This window comes from Cariama cristata, unplaced genomic scaffold (assembly GCF_000690535.1).
Source record: "Cariama cristata isolate BGI_N322 unplaced genomic scaffold, ASM69053v1 scaffold7780, whole genome shotgun sequence".
Taxonomy (NCBI): Eukaryota; Metazoa; Chordata; class Aves; order Cariamiformes; family Cariamidae; genus Cariama; species Cariama cristata.
The window spans coordinates 21,823-45,399 of record NW_009595227.1 but is presented as its reverse complement, the minus strand read 5'-3'; the positions used below and the strand labels follow the sequence as shown (position 1 = coordinate 45,399).

The window sequence follows — 23,577 nt, the reverse complement described above, 5'->3', positions numbered from 1 at the left end:
CTAGGCAACTGCTGCAGGTTGCTGACTGTAGCAGGTTATTGGGCAAGATGGATTTTTTTTAGCTGAACTAGGCCAACAATTCCTATTATCTTGTCATCGTGTGAGTTTTGACTCATGATTATATAAGTCACTATTTTATATCTTTTGGAGTTAATTGGTTTGAAAGTCTTTGAATTCTATAACCTTATAAAGCTACATCTCAGTGTCCTGCTTTGCTCTTCCATAAGAAATGTGCCAGAGAACAGTGGGATTCCCAGAGATGCTTTTGGGAGAGTTGGGTGAAGAATCCTTACAATGTGCTGGAGTTTGCCATGTGTTTTGGCTGATGACAAGCTATCTGTTTCCAACTGAAAAGAATAAATTCCCTCTTGTAAAATTGCCAAGCTCTTTAGTGAGACATCTCGCTGATGTCAGCACTGCCAAAGGCATGACAAAGCCTCAAGATTCCTAGTTTGCTACACATGCATTTTAAGGCCAGATTCTTCCATCTGGGTACTCAAAAATGCAGAAAAGAGAGCAAAAATGTCTTCCTTCTAAGGAGCGGGTTAGAATCTCACTACTGAGACAAACTCTTTCATGCTGTCTGCACCTTTAAATGTGTTAAGAGTTCATGAAAGTTGGAAGGTACTTTTCTCCAAAGCCAACTCTAGTCAAAATAGGGAAGTTCTGCTTCTGTGAATACAAAAAATGCGAGACTTCTTAGTCTACCAAAGCTCATCCTTAGTGCTAAATTCTCACCTGTTCATTCTCTTTGCTCCATCCAAAGTACTGGGAAGAAACTTGCCCTCCCTGCCCTGATTCCACATTCATAACAGGCATTCGTGGAGAAAGCCCTGGTGCTAGAGATCAGCTCTGTTTCCCTCAGCTATTTATGATAATGCTCTAAACTCTGTGTGAGCTGCCTCCCTATAAGTTTACTGATAAAAGGCACATCTATGTGTATGCTGTGTGCTGAAAACACTGCTGACTGACCACAGTTCACAACTAAGTCTTGAATGTATTGAGGGAAACTACAAATACAGAACATCTGCTTTCTGGAGGAGAGTGTCTGAGCCGACCTCGAGCTATGTTTCTCAAAGGGCTAGCTAACAGGCTTGTCTGTTCTGAATTTTAGCAAATCAAAGACATTTGTTAAAATGTAAAATGAAATAAATCTGGAAATAAAGAAGTATTTCTTTTATTATTACTTCTTACAACCATGTGGATTGCAAAGTCTTCGTGCTGATGGGCAAGCTTCTCATGTGAAAGACTTCAATAAGCATTTCCCAAATTAAATTTGGAGTGTAACACATGCCAGGGAGCAGGTTGCCCCAAAAAGTTGTGCAGCTTCCATCCTTGGAGGTATTCAGGTTCAGACTGGATAAGCATCTGAACAATCTGGTCTGACATTATAGCTGATCCTGCTTTGAGCAGAAGGTCTAAAGACCTTCCTGAGGATATTTAAGGCCATCCTGGATCTTAGCTTTATACTTTTGGTTATCAAAGACCTTTCTTCACAAAAAATAATGTTATTGACTTACCTCCAACCAGAGGACAAAGGACTGAGCTTATCTGCCGGGATTGAAATCAGAAATGATCCTGCTATGATTTAAACCCTGAGTCCTAGACTGTAACTATAGCTGGGTATGATTTTTAGAAATTATTTTTAATAATGACTTTCAGGGGAAAAAAGCTACCCTGCATTCCTTTGAATTTGGCTCCCAAAGTCTTAAATTGAACTGTTCACACTGTCAGACTCAGACTTCAAATGCAAGCTTAACTGAACTGAAAAGGGGTTCTGACACTTAAAGAGTTTGAATAGTATACGATTCAATGCAGTTTCAGCCATGGGAAAAGATGCTCTTGAAAGAAACCCAACTTTATTCTAAAGATTATATTTTCCTTTGCAATTTAAATGAATATCAATGAACAAAATGTCCATTATGCTCAGCCTTCAGTGTGAACTGTTTGCAGTCCACACACCAGATGCACTGACACAGTCAAGTTAGAGGAGATTTGTTAATGGATAGGCAGTGCAGTATCGTGATGAGTACACCGCGCTGAGCCACAAGGACAGTCTTGAGTTTCACTTTGTGAAACTTTGTCTGTATAAGCACTAATAATACTGAGACACCTGCAGTAGAAGTGAGACATCCAAGTTAAGTAATGTCTTCTTTTAAAGGATTGACTGGTCCCAAAATGTCCATGTTGCGCTCTTCTCTATTGTTACGATTAGCTCTCTTAAATAAGCACTTTCATTAGCTGAGTGATCTCTCTAGGGAGATTTTGCAACATGTTTCTCCTCCAAAACCAAAATGGCCCAATGTGAGACTGAGCTAATGATTTACAGCAGACACTGCGTCAGATTAAAGAGGACTTCTGTTGCCAAAGCTATATTAAATGAGCCAGTGATGAGTTTAGTGTAAGACAGGACTGATTTAGGCAAGGTAGAGCCCTCACTCTACAGTGATAGCAAGGAATATTCATTCCTTTCATGCCATTTATTGGATGTATATGGGTAAATTTATCAAAATTATGGTTCTGAACATTTTAGCTATGTGGTAGGAATATCCCAATCTGTAACCACTTTTGAAAAAGGAACTTGGTTTTCATACTGGCTAAAGCTGGATAATATGACAAAGAGTCAAAAGAATAATGGAGTATTCAACAAGGAAAATTTGGCATTAGAGAAGTAGTCTGTTCTGCAGCCGTGCCACAAGCTTCCTTCATGATTTTGGGTAAACTTCTTCATGATTCCGTGCTTAGTATACAGGGGTTTTCTGATGATCACTGTTTGGTGAATACTTTGGATATTAGTGATATCTTTTACTTTTTTTAATACAGAAGTAAAAACATGTGTACTACGTACCTGGGAGCTGATTTTCATCAATCTTGTTTGTCTTTTATAAGTCCTTTAAATTTGTATTGATCCTGGTGTGGTATTGTATTTAAAAAAATTATCATGGCGATTAGTGAGCTATATGGTAGATATATGCAGAAGAATAAGAGCAATATCATTATACCCTGAGAGGCCTAAAGATAGTTGTTATGGTGTTTTTACTACTCTAAACATTTGTGCACATACTGTGTACTGTGTCCTCGTGTACTGTTGGAAAGTGATAAACCAAGTACTTAAGGACACATACATAAGCATGTTGCACACAGGCATGCAGGTAGCGTAACATGAATTCACTAAGTAATACCTCCTCCTCTGCATGAGGTTATGATCCTGTACTTGAGTTGGGATGGAGAAGTTACTTTCTGTGAGGAAACTGTTACTTCCATGCCTTTAGCGGAATCTGTATAAGCAGAGTCTTTCCAAGCAAAAATGAGAAAATACAAGTTTAGCTTGAGAACAAGATCTGATCATCACTAACTTCAGTAGTCATTGAATATAATGGTAGGATTATTAATTGCTTATATGAAGGGCTTGGTCCTAGTTCAACATACGCATGCTATATTAGCATTAGTTCTTTGCCCTGAAACTCTGTTATAAGGAAACGTGGTAGCGTGACCAACAGCTCACAGTGGCACTATCAGCATTTTCTGTGAGTGCCTGAGAAATGCAGCTCAGTGCTAGCTGCTCAGACTGAGTGGATCAAGCGGTGGTCAGAAACTGTGCGTTCTCTCTTTGGAAAAAGAAGTGCAGACATCTGTGAAGCAGATAGTGAAGTGGAAGAACCATAGACACTTCTACAGAGAATACTGCAGCTCAGAAGTGCTAACATGAATGCTTCTGAAACATCGTCTTCTTTTGAGAAGCATCAAATTATATCTTGCAGTATCCATGTGATTCTCTGTTTACAGTTCGGGTCGAGAATGCGGTGAATTTCCTAAGAATATGTGGGTGGACTCGATCTCTAACCTTTAGCCTTTTAAATTTCTCTGGATTGCTGGGGGATTTTTGTCACTAGTTTCATAGTTGAAGGGCAACTGGACTAGTGGTTAAGGCAGAGAAGTCTTACGTTGCTGCTGTTGTTGCTGCCATTGTAGTTCCAACAGTGTTGTAACCTCCACTGTCAGCCTCCCCACTAATGCTTGGTGGTAAAACTCTGCAGCTGTATCAAAAATAAATTTTCACAGCAAGATAACATATAGAGGAAAAACAGCTTACATTGCCCTGTGCATCAGTGCCAGCACACTGATCCAGATTTATTCCTTGAAGGGCCATCTAGTTTCAATGTCATTTCTGTTAAGAGAAATTCCAGTAGAACTCCCTGCTGAGTTATTTTTCCTGATACTTACCTTCACCTTTCTTCTGATGAAGAAAAGGAAATATCATGACAGTATTTCTCACAACAGAATTCCTATATTTTACCTGCTGTTAAATGCCAGGAATGTCTTAGTTACTCAGAAATTACCAACTCCTGCGCACGAACATGGGGTTTCTAGGACCCAAACTCACCCTGGTGGAGACTTGGAATCTGCTCATAGTCTTACTGGGGAAAGTCCTAAAATTTATTCTGCCTTTCAGTGGACAGGTATCGGAGCTCTAATTCAATCAGTTATCAAACCAGACACCTAACGTGTAGCACGAGTAATCCGAATAGCTTGTTGACTCAAGCAGAGGAGCAGATGGTTTAGCAAAAGGGCTCCTGAGAATGCATTATGTATTTGTTTGTTCCATTAGGCCTGTGGCAGAAGGAGATGTTCTTATGCTGAGGGCATTTGCGTGGGAGTGGCGAGCTCTGGTTTCATTCCCAGTTCCATTCTCCTGCGTGTCCTTGGGCAAGGTCATTTTGCTTTTTTATGCCTCAGTTACCCCAACTGACAAAGCGGTGCTCTGGGCCTCCGGTGTTTGTGATCTACTTTATCCACAGGTCTCAAAAGGGCAATTTTTAAATAACTTAGTCTTATGTTAGAGTTGTTGGGAGGGGCAATATGGTGAGGGATCAGACTTGGAGGAGGCTAGCAGCAGTCCACAGTGTGTATTACAGGGGAGGTGTGAATTTCAAACTCCGGTCCCCTGAGCTAACTAACCTTGTCCATGTGGTCCTCGGCTCTGCTGGGGAGGCTGTTTCAGTAACAGAAAATTGCTGTTCATTTCAACTCCTCTTGTATTGTTTTGTGGGAGAACACAGGCATTCTTTTCTAGTTTAATTTTATCCTAAACCTATGGTACACTAAGATCCAGAAGGATGTTAATGGTTGTTACAGGGTGTTAAGGGGTAATAATATCTCTACTTATAGCACTCTTCTCCCTTGGAAAAAAAGCTGCACGGCATAGTTTTCCGAGCAAAGCAGAGAGGTCTGGCGTGACCCCGAGCCCTGTCAGCAATAATGCCGAGTTCAGTTATGACCTTTTATGGTTTTGCTTTTCTCCTGCTGATGAATTTCAAATGAAGGCTTTGCCAGTGCTGTCGGCATGGACAGTGTTCAACTGGCTTTTGCAGCATATTAAATACCTTCTCTAGCTAAACAGCTTGTGGAATGGAATTAAATTGTTTCTTTCTGTCTGTTCTTTATCTGGCAGACAAATATCACAATAGCTAATAATAGTATTATACAGTAATAAGGTAACTGGATTTAGAAAGAAACCAAACCAATTTTGAAAACAGATAAAGAAAACTACTTCAGAGACATTGCTTCAGTGCTGTCTCTGTTCGTAAAAGAAAAATAACTTTTTTCAGAGGCTGTGGTTATACTGTTCTCAGTTTTCAGAGACTTTCTACTGGAACAGCATTGCTACTTAAAAGCCTCCCGGAGCCCTGCAAGCTCCTAATGTGCAGCAAGCCCTATCGCCTTGCTTTGGCTCAGCCTGACCCACACATCAAGTAGCAGAACAATTTCCATTTCCCTGCACGCAGAGTTAGATAAGGAGATTGCTGCCTTTTTTGGTCTCCTGGAATGGTGCTTGCATTCTGTGGACTCTGCAAACTGAGCCATGTGGAGAAGGCAGTGAGATCTGGATAGCACAGTTTCATGTTGTGTGGGTGTCCTCTGTGAGCTGTGGGTTCACCACCTATGCAGAAAGAGAGAAAGTCCCTTTCCTTATCAGGAGGAATTTTGGGTTACACACCACTGAAAAAAAAGGCAAAGACCTCAAGTCAAATTTGTCTCGTAAACAGCAATGATTTAAAGGCTGAGCGTTATGCTTTGTGCTTCTCAGAGTGTACAAATAGAAATTAATTAAAGGTTACTCCAGGCTGTGTATCAAAGCCTGTTTACCAAAATATTTCTGAGAATATGTCTGAGGAAGGAGTGCAGCTGAATTCAATTTGGGAGTAAATAAGAATGGTGTGTTTGAATCCTGGTACGGTCTTAAATGTGGCTTATACATTTCATGAGAGGCCAGCTCGTGACCTTACCATCTGCCCTAAGGAACGCGTGCCACAAAGAATAAAATGGAATCTGACCTCCTTGCTCTGGCATAGTAGTAATTTATGTCTCCCTTTGTTGGGAAGTAGGTTTTTTTTTGTAATCTGTGCCTATTCTGCTGGAGCACAAAGGGAGGAAAGCAGTAGAGCCCTCCTTTAGATCACCTCCACTCCCCTCTTACTCCGCTACACAATGCGTATAGCACATATGAGTTGCTACTGCTGTTCTCCCTGTGCCACTAGTGTCAGTGACTTTACACAGTCTCTGTGCTGCTGTGCAGAACAGTCCCTGAGGCAGGCTGGAGGCCAAATTAGCTGCTTGTGCATCTCCTTTGCCTGCCACTAGGCTTTGGGAGCCAGCTCAGGGTAGCCCTATTGATATTCCTAAAGAGATTACATAGGGAGCTTTGCGCTTGAGTTCCCCTTAGCATTTAACTGTCCCAACTCCACCTATCTCTGCAGCCATAGTATTAGGCAAATCAGGTGATCATGTACCCTAGTAAAAGAGATGCAAGTGCTATCTGCTACAAAGGCAGTGGCGTTTGTAGGGTTCTGACCAAGTTCAACAGGACTGTGTGGATACAGCCAATTGGACCATGACAACCTAGAATATCATAAAGCATAGCTAAGTCTCGATTTTGGTGTTATACGCATGCTGTAAGTTAGCCAAGACTGGAGTACCCCAGGTTTCATATAGTCAAGACAGCTTTTGGTGGAGACTATATACATCTTTTCTTTTGTGGCATATAATAATGAAACTGAAGTTAGAGCTTGATATTTTAAATTAATTGCTTCCCCTACAGAAATGTTCACAAGGAGCAGTGTATTTTTGGATGCACTCCCTTCCTTCTGGTTCACATGTTGGCTTGCGGCTGTGGTTTGGTCCAGAACAGGAAGAACAAAACTGTGGTCCATTGAAGCCTATATAAAGCCCTCATAATATAAGCCTAAGTATGAAGTATATTTGTGTGTGTAAATGGCTGCATGTGACATGCAAATGAAATATTGAAGATGGGAAGCTCAAAGACATTAATGGTATACTAAACACTAAAACAGAAGTAGAAAATAGAGAATTGTGCTTTTCTTCCACACCCCTCCTCAACCCGCTGGATGTTTTATTGGAAGCAGTTAATTGTGCTGATAGAGATTTCATATTCCAGAAGGGAATGTAGTTTGGCAGAATATCCTAGCTTTCAATACAGACAGATGAATAAAGGATAACCTTTAAAATCCCCATAGAATAAACTGTTGAGAAACAAAACAGGCACATGGAGAGACCATCTGCAAATTCTCTGAATATGCAGAGCTGTAGAATACCATCCAGTCTGATATCAAATAATTTTTAAGCATGCTAAAATGGTACATAAACATCTGTCATATTAAGAAAGAGCAAAGATTAGGCTGTCATTCTTGTTTACGATCTCCCATAGCAGCTACTACTCCAGTATTTATACATTGAGCAGATCTGCAAGTGATGGCACATGATAGACTTCAAACAAAAACGTGCGTCTTTCTGGCTTAAGAGAGTCCAGCCATCTTTGCCTACCGAGAAAAACTGATTAGGAAAGTAGAAATATTGCTAAGGCTGTCAGATATTAGACTAAAGTCATGTAGCGTTTTCTTTACTGCTGATGTCCCCTTGGCCATGAACGTTTTCTGTCCAGTGCTCACATACCCTAAGCATTGCTTCTGTAAACTGTGCTGGCCAAATGGATTGCAGTTATCTAGGTGAGTCATGGAAAGAGAGGTCACTAAGGTAACTGTGGCCTAGGCAACTGATAAATCATGCTCAGAGTTTCATTTGGAAACAGAAGTGTGTTGAAAGTCAGCAAAGAGAGACTGTATTTTCATGTCCAGCATAGGAAGCAGGCTACTGTGCTCTGCAACGACTGAAGCATAGGCATTCTTTCCTCCTTCAATGTAAAATTCAGTGCAGAGCATTACAGCAAGCTAACACTTTCTTTTTTTTTTTTTTAAACAAACACATACTGTCCAGATTTAGCTGTGTGCATAGCAGATGTTAGAGAATCCGCACTACTTTGACAAACCTGAACAGATGCCTCTGTAAGGTGATAGAGGCTTAGCTTTTTCTTCAAAGTATTTTCCTCTTGCTATCAGCAACTGCTCTGTTCTGTTTGGATTTAGGATAAGTCAGCTGCTACTTATCCAAGTTCTTCTATCTGCATCTTGAGATGATGCAAAGATGAGTATATAAGAGGAAAACAAGACACAGAGCTGAATATTCTTCTTCTGGACAGATTTTGAAGAGGACAGAGGTAGCACCATTCCCCAAAAGGTCTTCAGGGATAATAAGTTGTAGTGAAAAAAAGATGGCTATCGCTGCTGTTTGACTAAAATCATACAACCCACGTGTGCCGTGCAACCACCTCTCTGGTGGCTGCTGTGGTATTGTACAAGAGTTCTGATCTTGTGAATGGTGTGAGCATTGAATTCTCACTTCTTGCAGTTCCAAGGAGGTTGGGGCAGGACTAGTACAGGGAAGAGGGGTGCTGCTGTTCGGGCACCAGGAGATCAAGATTCCATTCTCATTTTTGCTACAATCTCTCTTTCTAATCTTGGAAAAATCATTTAACCTCTCCATCATTCAGTTCATGATATCTACACTATAAATTCATGCTTGTTAATAGTCCCTTTTATTCTGACAGAAAATGAGGTGAGTAAAATGTGACTACTAAGCAGGGCAATATGCCATTCCAGAGGTTAAGGACATCTGGTCTCTGATATTTGTGTTTAACGAGAGATGTACTGTATAATGATGACTCCTAGTGGAATGGGGTTTTAAGTGTTGCCAAAATGAATAAAGATAACCTACGTTCTGGCAGTCTCTTTTTCTTCTGCCTGGGCATTCTCATGCTGAATGCAGTGGCAAACCCTTGGTATCCATCTCCCTTCCTCCCTCCCAGTCATGTCTCTCATACTTAACAAATTCTATTTATGTATCTTCTAGTATGTTTAAGTTGTGGAGGGAGATGAATTTTCCGTCACAATTGAACTAAAAGGAATTACTAAAGTTTCTTCAGGGGAATCATTGGTCAACGGAACTTCCACTCTTCCAAATAGTGAACTGATATTTAACTGTCATGATCAGATTAGACTACCCCATTTCCCCTCTCCATGAGTAAAACCACAGCAGTCAGAGGAGAGATCCCTCTGTCCAAGAACTGAAGGCATGTTTGTAGCAATCTGTGGCTCAGTGATTTTCCTAGGAATGATGATTTGAGTATGGAGGGATAACAGATATGAAAGTCCATGGCAGTTTTCCCCAGCATGTGGATGTTTTCATTGCTGAGAAAGTGGCTGTATTTTTTGGCTGGTTTGCCAGTTCTGCCTTTCTTAAGGAGAAAGTGATAACGTCCATTAGCAGTTTTAACCAGCAAAATGGGACAGGATTTTATGAGTCCATGCCCAGTGTAACCACCGTTTGTAGCATCTCACACTTTCTGTCTTTTTCTTTTCATCTTCTATCATTTTATCCCATCCTTTGATTTCTCATTCAACCTTTGGCCACTAGTTCATCCAGATCAACATCATCATTATTTTGTAGGTTTTGCTAGATTACTTCTGAGAGGATTATTCCCAAAGTAGATATTTGTTCCCTTTAAAGTCTTTTGAAGTGCTTAACTTCTGTAATTATTTTCTTAATCAGTAATTTTTTTAAAAGGCAACATTTTTCTGTCTTAGGAAAACATTAATTTTAATAACTAGGTAATCATTCAATTTCATTTTGAAAAAGTCATATAACTGCAAGGTTTTTGTATTGTATCTTATGTTTGCGTAGTCGGCCGCTCATCTGCACACCAGGTTCTGGTGATATCAGATCTATTCATGCAAAGAAGGACTGCAGAAGCAAACCTCAAACTGAGGAAAAACAGTTAGAATCTTCTATCGTCCACCTTCCCAACAATTTCCAAAATGCACATGAAATTAAAAAAATCTCAAAATTTAATGATATATTCTAAGTTGAATTCCTTTTTACCAAAAAGTGCACTAGGCTTCCAAAAACTGCACAAGTTGTTCACTAAATTGTTAGCAGACAAAGTTGTCACCCTTCAAGATCTGTGCCAACAAACTGGTTTTAATATCTCTGCTACCCAGATATAGTTGGATGAGTGGCACATTCTGAGGCTGTGAAAGGTTAGTAGTGGCCCTGAAGTATGGAAGCAGATGAAGGGAACTGGAGAAAGAGCATCACGGCTACAGTGACTGTTAGAGGGGTGAACCTCTAAGGAAGTTCACCAAGGAGTGGTTTGCACTATTGCGGGAGATTTGATTTCAGTACTTGCAGGCATAGCTGTGACTGGTTTTAGTCTCCATAGTTTCTGTAATGATGGCTGTGAAGGGCATTAGGCTTCAGCATGGCTTAGCAAGATGCCCAGGGAACTGAACAAGCCATGCTGAGGCCCGTGTGCAACTGTTAGCTAATTCAGGTATGTCTGTGCAAACCTCTGTAGTACGAACCTCTGAAGCAGAGCAATGACATGGAAAGAAAAAGGCTGTTAGCTAGGGCCAGTAATACCCTAATAGAAGTCTTCCCTCTTCCCTCATGATTTCATCTAATGTGCTTTGCATATGTTTTTGCAGATAAACCAGACCCACCTGCCGGAACACCTTGTGCATCGGACATACGGAGTTCCTCCCTCACTCTCTCATGGTATGGCTCCTCTTACGATGGTGGAAGCGCAGTGCAGTCCTACACAGTGGAGATCTGGAATTCAGTGGATAGCAAATGGACAGATCTCACTACCTGCCGCAGCACCTCTTTCAATGTGCAGGACCTGCAGGCTGACCGAGAGTACAAATTCCGTGTGCGAGCTGCTAACGTGTATGGCATCAGTGAGCCCAGCCAAGAATCCGAGCTGGTGAAAGTTGGAGAGAAACAAGAAGGTTAGTTTTTAAGAGAAAAAAAAGTAATCTAAATTCAGTTAAACTCTGTCTTAACAGTTCCCCAGTGAGATCAGGCAGCTGTACACACTCCTTCGCATCTGCCTCTGTGCAATGCAGGCTTATGCTGGCTGTATGTGTGCTGAAATGTGGCTGTATGTGGTGTCTGAGCATATAAGTTTTGCATGCATCATCCAGTGTTGAAACTCGGCTTAAGGGATCCCAAAACCCTGCCTTGTGAAAGCAACCAATAATTTGACTTCTGGCTTGCTGTGTGAGTGCTGGGTGACAGACTTCTGCAGTTCAGTGCACAGGTAAAGGGAGATGAAACCTTTCACACATAAATTATGTGTTCAGACCGTGCCTAGTTGGAAAAGGATGTTTGGTGGCTTACCTGAAACATACTGATGGATACATCACAGTTTATACTGGACACACCATGGAAAAACAAGCCACAAACACTGTCCCAAACTTGCTTTTGGAAAAAGTAAATGTACTTTCTGCTAGCTGAGCACTGAATATGCAGCAGAAACTGAATTAGCCTCTCATACCTAGCTGTAGTTCCCAAGCTTCAAATCCCAGTACGGTAGAGCACCTCAGTCCTGTTCCCCCTAGTGCACCAATCCTGTGAATTCAAGGCTATCCTACTTAGCATGTTGATTTTGTAGCATTATAGGTGCTAAAAATATTTTTAGGTTTTTTTTGATTACAGTTGCACGTACTAGTAAAAATATTTTTCAGTATCCTTTGCCTCTTATTTTTTGCTTAAGATCTTGTCAAAGGACTAATGGGAAGAGCTGGAGCATTTTAGAAATTATTCAGAAATTGGTACCAAAATTTTAAACACACACAAAGATCAGTATTAGTTTTTAAAAACAGACATTGAATCCATATTTTTGTGCGGTACCACATCTCCGTACTGTACAAGGATACAAGGATCACTTTGATAGTCATACCACACCAAAAAGCCCAGACCAGGAATAATGGTTTTTGCCATTTGTCCTGACTTTGAAGAATGGACTGTGTGTTGTGTCTCTCCCTCCTTTCTTATGTATGCAGGGCTTTAGAGTTTTAAGTGTCTAACATAATCCTTGTGATGTTATCTTTTATTGCCACAGCAAGACAAAATGGTAGCAAAGTGGTGCAGCATCACACAACTGTGTAAGCCTCTCAACAGACATTTCCAAACAAAAGTAAATCATATTTCTCTTCAAGTGCTAAATTGGATGTATTCTGAGAAATTACTTTCCTCTATTTTAAAGATTTAAAATCTCATCTAAATCAAGATGCAGCTTCTCTTCAGAGAGGGGAAAATAACATTAAAAGTAGCAACAAAATTGAAAGGAAGCTAGATGGTATTGGCTCTTCATAATAAAATTCCCTGTGTTTGAATGCCCTCTTTCTTTAGTTGCAGGACAAACACCTAGAGTTGGAGACCTGACTCAGCTACATTTGTTTTCCTAGAGCAAGCTCTACTTGTACTGGACCAAAGAAAACAAGCTATTTTCCTTTTTAAGACATAGTTTTCTTACATAGATTTAATACAAAAGGCTAGAAAGTATATGAAACATTGTGATACATATAAAAACCAAGAAAAAAAGTTGTTTTGAGTGAAAAGAAAATGTATTTTGTTTGCAGGCGGATGGGCTGTCTTCGTTTTCTCAATGCCAGGGCTTCTTGATTTCTATTCTTGATACTGCAGCTAGCATGGAGAAAGGGCAAGTCAAATAAAACATAGTTTTTCAAGTGTGTGAGTATAACTGGTGCTTTAATTAAAGACACAGGAAAATGCACGTGTTCAGCACCTTTCAAAGTCAGGACTTTAAGCTGCCACCTATGTAAACACTTAGCTGAGTAACTCGGGATTTTCCATTGCTGCCAGAAAGACAAATTACTGATTTTCATACTGAGGTGGCCAGTGCATAGTAGCAGTCTCAATATAATCATAGTGAAGAAAGGCATGGGTAACTTTTCACTGTGCATTCAAAGAAAACAACTACTAAAATAAGGTTGTAAGTCACACCAGATTAAAGTAGGCAAATTTGAGGAAATTTTGGTATCATTGGCTCACTTCTGAGAAAGGTTTTAGCACAGCTACTCAGCACTTACCAAGCTCAGATATGTTCTGCTTATCTAATTTAGGCTTCCACTGGTAGACCAAAATGTTTCTAGTACATGACTTCAATATAGTGTTGCTGCAAAACTGGGAACTGACTTTCTAATCAGTATTTGGCAGACATTAACTACTGGCAGCGTGGTTGGGATCAGCTCCCTTATGCAGCCCTTAAAAGGGGAGGAAAATGCAATGGGCGCTATGCAAGTGTGGTTTCTAGCTGAGGACGCTCTGAGGACAGCTACCCCTGAGTGGGGAAGGCTCGCTTCCCTCCCTGCTCTTCCAGTAAATCGCTGCAAACCAGCTAGTCTGTGCTGGGACATACAAGGGTTGCAAATCCAGAAAAGAGAGAGAAGGGCTTTAGTAACAGATTATATCTACTTGATTGGCTTTGCTACCAGAACACAGATGCAGCATTATGTCTTGGATGTGAAAAGGTGATGCCTACGCATCAGATCAGCTATCTGCTCACGCTGCACCCTTTTTTTTCTGTTGTTTTCTTCTCATCTGCTGTATATAATTGTATACTCTAAAGCACCTAACAGTGTCCAGAGTACCACATTAATGTTTCATAACATAAATCTCTTGACACAGTGGGGATAAATTACTTGATTAGGCTTGCATTCTACAATGGCAAGGTGCAGCTTCAGCAGCTAAAAGAAGAATTGTACAGGTCACTTTACAACTGCCTTTGCAGTTCCTCAAATTACTGGTCATAGCCATGGGTCTTAAGAGCAAGCCCAAGCAGTGCAAGTAATATATAACAACATTCCAGCTACAATCCCTTTCCCTTCATACCTGCAGGCAACGTAGGAAACTACACACAAATAGGTGCTACTGACAGCTCATGCACACGAAAATTAAAAATTAAAATCAAGACACTCAGGCCAGCTTTTACTCTGTCTTATGTCTGGGCTTGCCAACATCTCCGCCTGCCTTTGAGTATGCCTGCAGAACTGAGGCTCCATTTGAACCTCAATGATTTCAAAATTCAGCCATGCTCAGGAAAGTGCATGCTGTCCAAATTTTCTAGTCACCTTGAGTCTGAAAAATTTGTCTGGATGCTCTGCAGGAAATCTTTTAAACTACAAACTTGCTTTACTTTTGGCTTTGCAATCCAAAAAATGCATAGAAAAGCCAGAAAAGGATTTGTCATTGAACCAGAAGTGTTGTTATGGATTTTAGTATTTTTACTTTATTTTCTATCTCACTAAGGCATTCCTAAAGCTATTTATTAGATGACTTTGAACTGATTCAGTATGCTGATGTTTCTAGTAGGCATGTATAATAGACAAGTACTGCAAAACACATGAACTTGATTTCTTAAGAAATGGTGACCAGATTGTGGTTGTGTAGTCAATAGTCAGTAAGAAGTGGTGAAGAGATTTTAATTATGAAATGAGTGCACAAATTCCCTGACTGCTTTTTGCTGCTTAGCCAGAGGGCCTACCAGTTGCCCATGTTACTGTGAATAATTTGACTATCTTATGTAAGTACCGTATCTTATATAAAAAGTTATTCATGTCTTTTTATTTTCATTATAGAACTTAAAGAGGATGAAGTGGAGCTATCTGATGATGGTAAGAAGTTCATACTTTAATCAGGACAAATGCAAATCTGTGTTTTTCATTCGTGTTTCATGGAGGTTTTAATCATGGTCCTTAATACTTATTTGTAGAAGGGAAAGAAACAGAGGTCAACTATCGGACGGTTACTATCAACACTGAACAAAAAGTTTCAGATGTCTATAATATTGAAGAAAGACTGGGATCGTAAGTACTATATTGTGCTTTTGAAGACACAGAGTTTTCAAGGCTACCAGTCAATTATAAAGATCATGTGCATTCATTCTTTGGCGGTGTCTCGCACTTTCAGCATTCCAGCTGGGCTCCTCGGTTGCAGTAAAAATAGATTTTAACATATGTTGGCCTCCACTCCATAAAGATCCTTTATTTCTATTAATTGATAATTTTAAATAGGCACTACATGCATTTCTGGCAAGGAAAATGGAGCCCACAAATGAATAAAGCTAGACGACTCATTCATTGTTCAGTGTTCTAAAAGCTAGCTGAAAAAAAGGTACACATTGTGTACTTGCATTTCCATTATATCCATTAGGGGTAATAAGATTATCCTGCCCACGGGCTAGAATCTCTGTTGACAGTCACAGTCCCAAGAGCATTAATAGTATTGCTCCGTGAAGGTCAGCGATTAGCCTGGCTGTGTTTCTCAGTGCTCAAACCCGTGGTTATGTGAATTGCATGCCATGATAATCTTTCAGTGATTTGTGCTGCTGGTGGTGCTGAAGGCCAGGGGATCTTGTATGGTGCCATTAATAAATTTTGATAAGTGTATTGTAGAGGTACAATTGTACATATACAATGATGAGAAATAATAGTACTGAAGCCTCTAGCATTCAGATTCTGATCTCACCTATATCCTATACCTGAGATATCCCCTATCTGCTGCCCCTTCAGATACTGATAGAAAACTGTGCAGAAAGTCTTGAGTCACACCAATTAAAGCCTGGTAGGAGACCATTTTTTGAACCCTCTTATACAAAACTTGCTAATTGGAATAGCGGGGTATCTCTAAATGTGGTATTCATTCAAAAGTTCTTGCAGATTACTCTGCACAAAATCAGTACAGAACAGTACTTGATATAAAGGCATTTTTATTTCAGAAGGGAGTGGTTGTGCTGGAATATTTCATAAAATGTTGCTATTCATGGTGGCCCATGCATTGCAACAACATTTTATGGAAATAGTTATATATTTTCAGGGGGAAATTTGGACAAGTCTTTAGGCTTGTTGAAAAGAAGACTGGAAAAGTTTGGGCAGGAAAATTTTTCAAAGCATATTCTGCTAAGGAAAAAGAAAACATAAGGGAAGAAATCAGCATCATGAACTGTCTACATCATCCAAAACTTGTCCAATGCGTAGATGCCTTTGAAGAAAAAGCCAACATCGTTATGGTCCTGGAAATGTAAGTATAAAGCAGATCACACTAACAAAGCTAATAATGTTGAAAATAATTGTGCATACTAAAGTAGCAACTTACCCAGATATGGGACTGTCAAAAGCTTCAGGATCTGCAAGGCCTGGATGGTTTTCACATCTTGCAGGTTTTTCCAATTATTTATCCAACTTGCTTAAACCGTGTAAGTGAATCTATGTTGTATCTCTTAAAAAGTAGTGAAGATGTGTTACAGTCTTTATTGTCTAGTTTGTTTGGTTTTTAATCAAGTACATGTGCTCTTTTTCTGTAGCTCACTCTTTTATTGCCGACTTGGGAGGGGAGAGAAAAAAAGTTAGCTGCAATTTGGGCTTGCATTTAGACCCAAAAACACGTTTAAGGAGGAGAAAACAATTTTTTTCTTTAGTCAGCTCTAAATATGTATTGAAGAAGTTTGTGTCAAATTTCACTTAAACAGTCTCTTGCAGAGAATTGAATCTTGGTGCACAACAGCTAGGAGAGAGATATGCTTGAGAATGCAAACATCTAAGCTACATCCCAACAAACAGTTGAATTTCCATGAAAAATTCACCCAGGCAAATTTATAGTACCCAAGAGGTATTGAGAACACTTTAGTTTTCATCATGTGCTATATCCAGTTTTCATATTTTTCAGAGACCTTAAAGGATTAGTCTGATGTGTTTTTCCTGCAACAACACAAATACTCTGGTTGCAAAACATTTCTTTATGATAAGGGAGTGCTGTCTAAAAAATCTCCACAGGTGAGCACAGTGAATGTTCTGAATCCAGATCAGTAGATTCAGAAAGATTGGTTACACTGACAGTTTCCCCCAAAAAGCTAGTCACACATGAATTGATCTGCCCCTAACGTCAATATACAGATTCTCCATGATGGTTCAGGTGCAGCAGTCACAGAAGGGAATTTCCCCTTTACTTGAAAGTCATTGCACCTTTAATCCAAAGTTATACAATTAAGTAAAGCTGAATTTGAAGACAGCCTATGTTGCTGTCTTGTTCTTGCTGCACTTATTTTTACCTCCCAGAAATTGTTTGCCTTGAGCTACTTATGCCACCCCACTGTGGGAAGTAGCAGAAAAGCACCACAAAAGCAGTGCTGTAAAGCATTCCACAGGGCTGTGACTTGGGTATCTTTTTGTTTAAAGATGGTAGATATTTACTCCCAGAAAAAAAAAAAGAAGGTTCAGAACATGTTCATGCACCAGAATTCATTATAAGAAAAGAATGGGATGGAAACTAATGGTCAGGTTTCAAAAACAATAATGACCAACATGACCAACATTTACATCATCCATAACATACCTGCTTAGTGTGAATGCCGTACTTGTGGCAGTACCAGCTGGAAAGAAAATGAAATCCTGATCTGTGCTGATGTTTTTCCCAAAACCTTACATCAGTCGCTGTTCTGCTGCCACATCTACTTCATGTGCTGTCTGCTGCAAGAAGGAGCAGCAGTTTTTTTGCTGGCTGGGAGTTCTGAATAAGATATACATTGTTAGAAGCAAAGAGACTATATGTCTATTTTGCTTGCTTGGCAGTTGCCGAGATTATGTGCAAACTACTATTGCTCTAACATATTTCAGAGACTGGATCTCCATTATACAACCTTGGAACTTATGTGCAAGAGGTGTTTCTATTTTTAGATTCAGCAGTTGAGCAAGCTGATGATGGTAAGGGAAGGGAGCCCTACTTAGCTTGGAATTGGGAGCTGGCAGACCTAACGGAAAACAAGGAAATGTATAAAGCGTTTTGAATAGCATATGGCTTTACACTCCATTAGTTCCCCCTGCCAGCAAAGGGTTTGTACTTTTTAAAAACATAGAAAAGTGCAATCAAATTTAATAGAGTTTTGTTAACCAGTGTAATTAGGATGTGATTTTAGTTTGGGGTGGCCACCTTTTCTGGCTTTTGAACCTCAACATTGAAATTTCCATAGTGTCAAGAGCTGTAGGAGGAGGGGTTCTTAAAGCAGCAGGCAGGCAGGCGGCAGCAGTCTGTCCCTGCTCTGGAACAGGCCTGGGCAGCGAGATCCTTGTGTGACACCTTCATGCCAGAAGACGGCAGCCTCTGTACTGTCCCGTGTTACCCAGCTGACACAGACCCAGCATGGCAACTGCACCTGCCTTGTTAGAGAGCCACTGATGGATCATTCCTGGTTCAGCTGTTAAGCTAATATTTCTTTGCATAGAGAAGAAGTTGTGGGAAATACCTTCAAAAAGTCTTAGTATCCAAGCTTATTCCCATGAGAGTCTAAATGTGTAGATTTCAAATAAATCAAGCTCACCTGGCACCAGTCTCCTTTTACACCAGATTTTAGCAGTGCCTGGAATTCAGCAGCTCCTCCTCCACTCAAATCAGAGCTATTGATTAGGAGCACCTTTGGATTTTTCTTCCTGATATTCATCCTTAATTTTTCATTTTAATGTTATTTCCATATCTTTCTTACAACTTTTTGAACCTCAACCTCTCTCCTTTTAATATTTTTCATGCCATTATTTTATATGGTTTGATTTCATATTTATAATAAATTCAGAAATTTTTATCATTCATTTAAAATCAAACACTATAATGATTCAAATCACTTGATGTGCTCTTCCCTGGAAACCCTCCCATCTACTATTTGCTGGAAGTCAGGTGCAAATCTCAGGCATCTCCTTTTCAAATACAGCAATATACTGATTCCACAATAAGCATCTCTGTGGAAAAAGAATATCTGAAAAATAGTAGCATGTTATGAATTGCATTCAGCGCCAGGAGCTAAGTGCCTTAAAGTTTTTACATACTTCAGGTAGTCAGTTTATTTTGACGTAGATCAGAAGAATATTATTGTATTGCGAGTTAAGAATATTAAAGCAAAATTTCAGCCATAAACTCCATTCGTTTGGTGTGATTTAAATTGGCACAAGTCACTAAGGTTTTCTCTTTTTTTTTTTGAAGGGAGTTTTATTAAAATGCAGTTGAGTATTTGCCTGGGCAACTCCACGGTAGATTCTTCTCACTGTTCCTCCATGACCAAAACCTTATAATAAAATATTTTTAAAATGTGTATTCTGTGACTCTATAGACAGCAATATTTTCCTCTGTGACCTCATCTAGAGAAGACTGAAAAAGAAGAGAATCCAGAAAAGAATGAGAGATTTAGATTCTGAACTAGTTGTGACTGAAGAAAACTGACTTCTCCTTCTGCCAGCTTCCTAACCTGGCAAAAATTGAACTGGATTTGGCTCAGGATATGAAAGAAAAAATATGCATTCTATAAATGCAATTGCAGCTTAATCTAATGATGTTACCAGAGTGTCTAGAGGTCCCAGGGTAAAAACAGCATGCAGATGTATTAACAGTAGTTACGTTCCAAATAATATGCTAAAAAGTGGTGCTTGAGACAGTGGCATGATTTCTTCAAATTTTTCACTTTGGGGATCTGAAAAGTATGGCACTTTTACAGTAAAAATAAGTCATCATTATCTGTGTCAAGTAGTCAAAAAACAACTGGTACTTTTTAGTATTAGCATGGTTGTCATTTGGAATTGCAGAGTGCTCCAGATAGAAACATTTTGCATGCATAAACACCTCCTTACCAGTTAATGTCTTACTGAAGTAACAAAATACTAGGTCCTCGACTTAGCAGAGCTGTTTATTCAAAAGCTCTAGCCATGTTATTGGCTTTATGTTACAAATGTGCTATAACCCAATGTAACTTCTCAGTTTGTCAAGTGTATGCTATCCTTACGCTTTTCATGTTAATAGGAAACTGCAGTAGCATTTCTAATTATATATTTTCTGAAATCTTATAGCCAAAGCAACAAATGTGCCCAGAACTCCAGATGTTTCAATTTCAGTTTAGTACACGAGGGATATAATCATGTATCTGACAACCTGCAAACATCGCAAGGCCAGTTTTCAGTTGTGTGTTTTCTTTCTGTAACTGAAATGTGCAATTACATTTGGCAATAAGCATGAATGCTGCAAAATATTAAGCCATATAAAGACCATAGAGCATTTAATTTAGAACAGATTTCTAAAAGCAAAGCTGCTCTTCAACAGTTGCTCCTTTCTGTATGGGTCATTCACCCGCCGCATACAAAAAAAGTATTTCCCATCTTTGGATGTAAGCAGATAAAACAGTTGAGTGATTACTCAGAACTTAAAAACAAAACAAAACTTAAATTTTGCTTTATTAAATCTAGGTTTAAAATGTCCCACTTTAGTTCCACAAACAGTTCAATCCAGGAGACTCTACCCTGGAAAGACCAATTATTTCACATCTCAAATAAGCATTAAAATGGGATTGACCTACAAGGATTGTGATGATGGCTCAACTAAAAATACCAGCACTGAAAGAGTTGTGCATTATATCCTTGTCCTGTCATAGCTAAGGAGGAAATTCCCTCTGAGCTCACTTGGGTCAGTAATTTACCCTTTGAGCTTTGTATTCCAATTAACCATATCGTTTGAATTCTTCCTTCTTCAGCCTTTCTTTGTCACTCTCAATCTCTCTTCTTCCCACATTTTTGCTCATCTGCTAGAAGTTTTGTCCTCTTTTCTTGGGACCTGTCCCATGTATTTTAGTTTTCTTTAATTCTAAATTACGTTATCTGCATCTGTATAGTGATGGAGCACAGCGGGGAAGGGAGCAGTGAGAAACATGAGCTCAGTCTGGGGCAGTGTTATAAAGACGTGTCATCGAGGTGACAAGCACATGGCACACACTTTACTGCCAGCTGCAGGTGACTGAATCCTAAAGGCAGGATGTAAATCCAGCTACAACCCTACTGCTTGGGATAACACTGTAAGTTTTTCACAGTCCTAAACTGGGAAAGAGATTCAGAATAGAAAAAAATCTGTTGTTTTATAACAAGAGGTGATTCTTCCTATGGGATCCTTGTGTCTATAGAAAGTGCCATTACAAAATATAGATTGCATCCTGAAGTGACTCTTGCGAGCCTGAACTATCTGTATTTCTGTAAAGGAAATAGTTTGATTACTCCCAAAATGAAAATGCTGCAACATCCTCTTTTTATTCTGTTTCTCATAGGGTTTCTGGAGGAGAACTCTTTGAAAGAATCATTGATGAAGACTTTGAACTGACAGAGAGAGAGTGCATTAAATATATGAAGCAGATTTCAGAAGGAGTTCAGTACATCCATAAGCAGGGTATTGTCCACTTGGATTTGAAGCCAGAAAATATTATGTGTGTCAACAAGACCGGTACAAGTATCAAACTCATTGACTTTGGACTTGCAAGAAGATTAGGTAATGACTTTTCTGCCTGTTTCAATATGACATGGGGAAAAGGGCAGGACAAGCAGTAATTCCTACTTACCATTATATTCTTTCACGTATAAAGCGTAAATAGACATGTTTTCTATAAATAGTTCTGGTTTTAGGAAAAAACAGAAAAGATAAAAAGAAAATATTTGAGAATGAGAGTAGGGCACCTCATCTTCACGAGGAGTTTGCAGTGAAGTGTATACAATCTACCTATCTGTTTCTATGGCTAGGGTATCCCTGTAGATTACAAGGTAAAATACACAGTAGTAGTAATGTTAACAAATATTTAGATTTGCTGCAGGAAACCATAAAACTAACTCTCCAGCTGTAAAAAATTAGAACAAACCCTTCATCTTCATGAATACTACAAATCCTTGAAACTTTTGTAACAGCAGGAGTTAAGCTGATGTTCTAGATGACTTTCAGATATGGATAATTACATTCAATTTACATTTCCCCATTAGTTTTAGCATTTCCTATCCTAAACAGCAGCATATTGTCATACATGTTAAACATGGGAGGAATTCTATAAAGAGCTGTGTTTTGGTCATGCTCAAAATGATTAATAAAACAGTACTACTTAAAAATAATGCAATTAATACGGGGGGTGGGGGTGGAGGAGAGTTCTATTTGAAAAGCTCCTCCTCTTCCTAAGCTTTAGCTGCTTCCTAACGTTCATTTTGGAGTAAGCTTTCCAACATGTTCTGCAATTTGAAAGCCGAATACCTTGGAGGGTTCTTGTCTTCATATTGCTCAGCGTTAATTCAGCTCTAAAAAGCAGCCCTCCAGTTGTGTTTGTTAGTGTTAAACAATACCAACATCACACACTGATCTTTGTATTTTCACAAAAGAAAAACAATCATTCCTGAATTGAAAGAAGCTAAAATACTTTATGAACCTGTTACACTGGGAGAACTGAGACTTGTGGCTCTTCTGCCACTAAATTGATTGGGACAACTCATATGAACTACTACTTTCTATATAAAGGGGCCCGCAGCTAGATTCTTAGTTGTAATCTTTGGCCTTCCCTCTTTAAACAAAACTATATTTAATACTTATTAAAAAGTAGAGCAATTATTTTTGTAAGAGTAGAGTTTGGAATTACAACCTTCTGGGTTTTGTTATCTGCCTACACACTGCTCATCCTACTTCTTTTGACACTTAAGTAGCAGACTACTGCATACCCAAGAATACAATTTTACTAAAACAAACCAAAAATGGTATGTTGAATGAACAGCAGAAAAGAAGTCTGCTTTTCAGCTTTTTAGATGATGTTCAACTCCAAAAGGATATTACATGAATCTCGGTCACATGGACACTGTGAACTCAGAAACACGGTGTTTATTTCATTTCATTCATTCATTAAAAAAAGAGATCACTGCCATTTATGTTCCCTCACTAGTACGGAGCCAGTAGTTTTCTGGGAGCACGAACTGGATTTTGTTCTTGCTGAGGAAACAGATGAGCTGTTAAGTATGTTCCAGTGCTGATGTTTTTGTTACCAGAGGTGTGTGAAAGACTTCATCCCGTGAAGTTCCAGCTGTCAGCCTGAAAACTATACATTTACTGCTGAATGGAATGGATTTCATCAACAAGAGATACAATGTAACCACAGAATGGCCTTTTTATAGACATTCCCTCAATGACCTTTTAACTTCAAACCACAGTTAAACCCACATTTAGCGAAAGGAAGATCCTATTTTCAGTAGCCTGTTCATATCCATCAGCTTTTCCATTTTTCTGTTAATCTCGTGGCATCACTGTATATTGCATGGCTGACGCTAGCTTGTGAGCTGCCACAGTCATGCCATATGTAGTAAGCCTCGAACCTATGTATAACTTTTCTTGATGCAGAAGGATGAGAGCTATGGGCACTGATGCTGATTTTCATTTTACAATATTATACATTCATTTGGCTTAATATGTTGCTAATTCTTGCAAAGTTACATTATAGGTATTTGTTGTTTCTTTCATCAGCCTGCCATTCTGGATAACACAGTG

The 23,577-nt window shown here is 39.3% G+C and overlaps 1 protein-coding gene across 2 annotated transcripts in view; it reads left to right on the top strand.

Moving 5' to 3' along the window:
* MYLK (myosin light chain kinase) overlaps positions 1 to 23,577 on the top strand; it is a 114,631-nt gene that overhangs the window by 73,608 nt on the left and 17,446 nt on the right. For both annotated transcript variants that reach the window (XM_009701262.1, XM_009701270.1), the window contains 5 exons: positions 10,899 to 11,201; positions 14,856 to 14,891; positions 14,990 to 15,083; positions 16,093 to 16,296; positions 21,341 to 21,558. In XM_009701262.1, the coding sequence (XP_009699564.1) occupies positions 10,899 to 11,201; positions 14,856 to 14,891; positions 14,990 to 15,083; positions 16,093 to 16,296; positions 21,341 to 21,558 (855 nt within the window). The remainder of the gene's footprint in view (positions 1 to 10,898; positions 11,202 to 14,855; positions 14,892 to 14,989; positions 15,084 to 16,092; positions 16,297 to 21,340; positions 21,559 to 23,577) is intronic.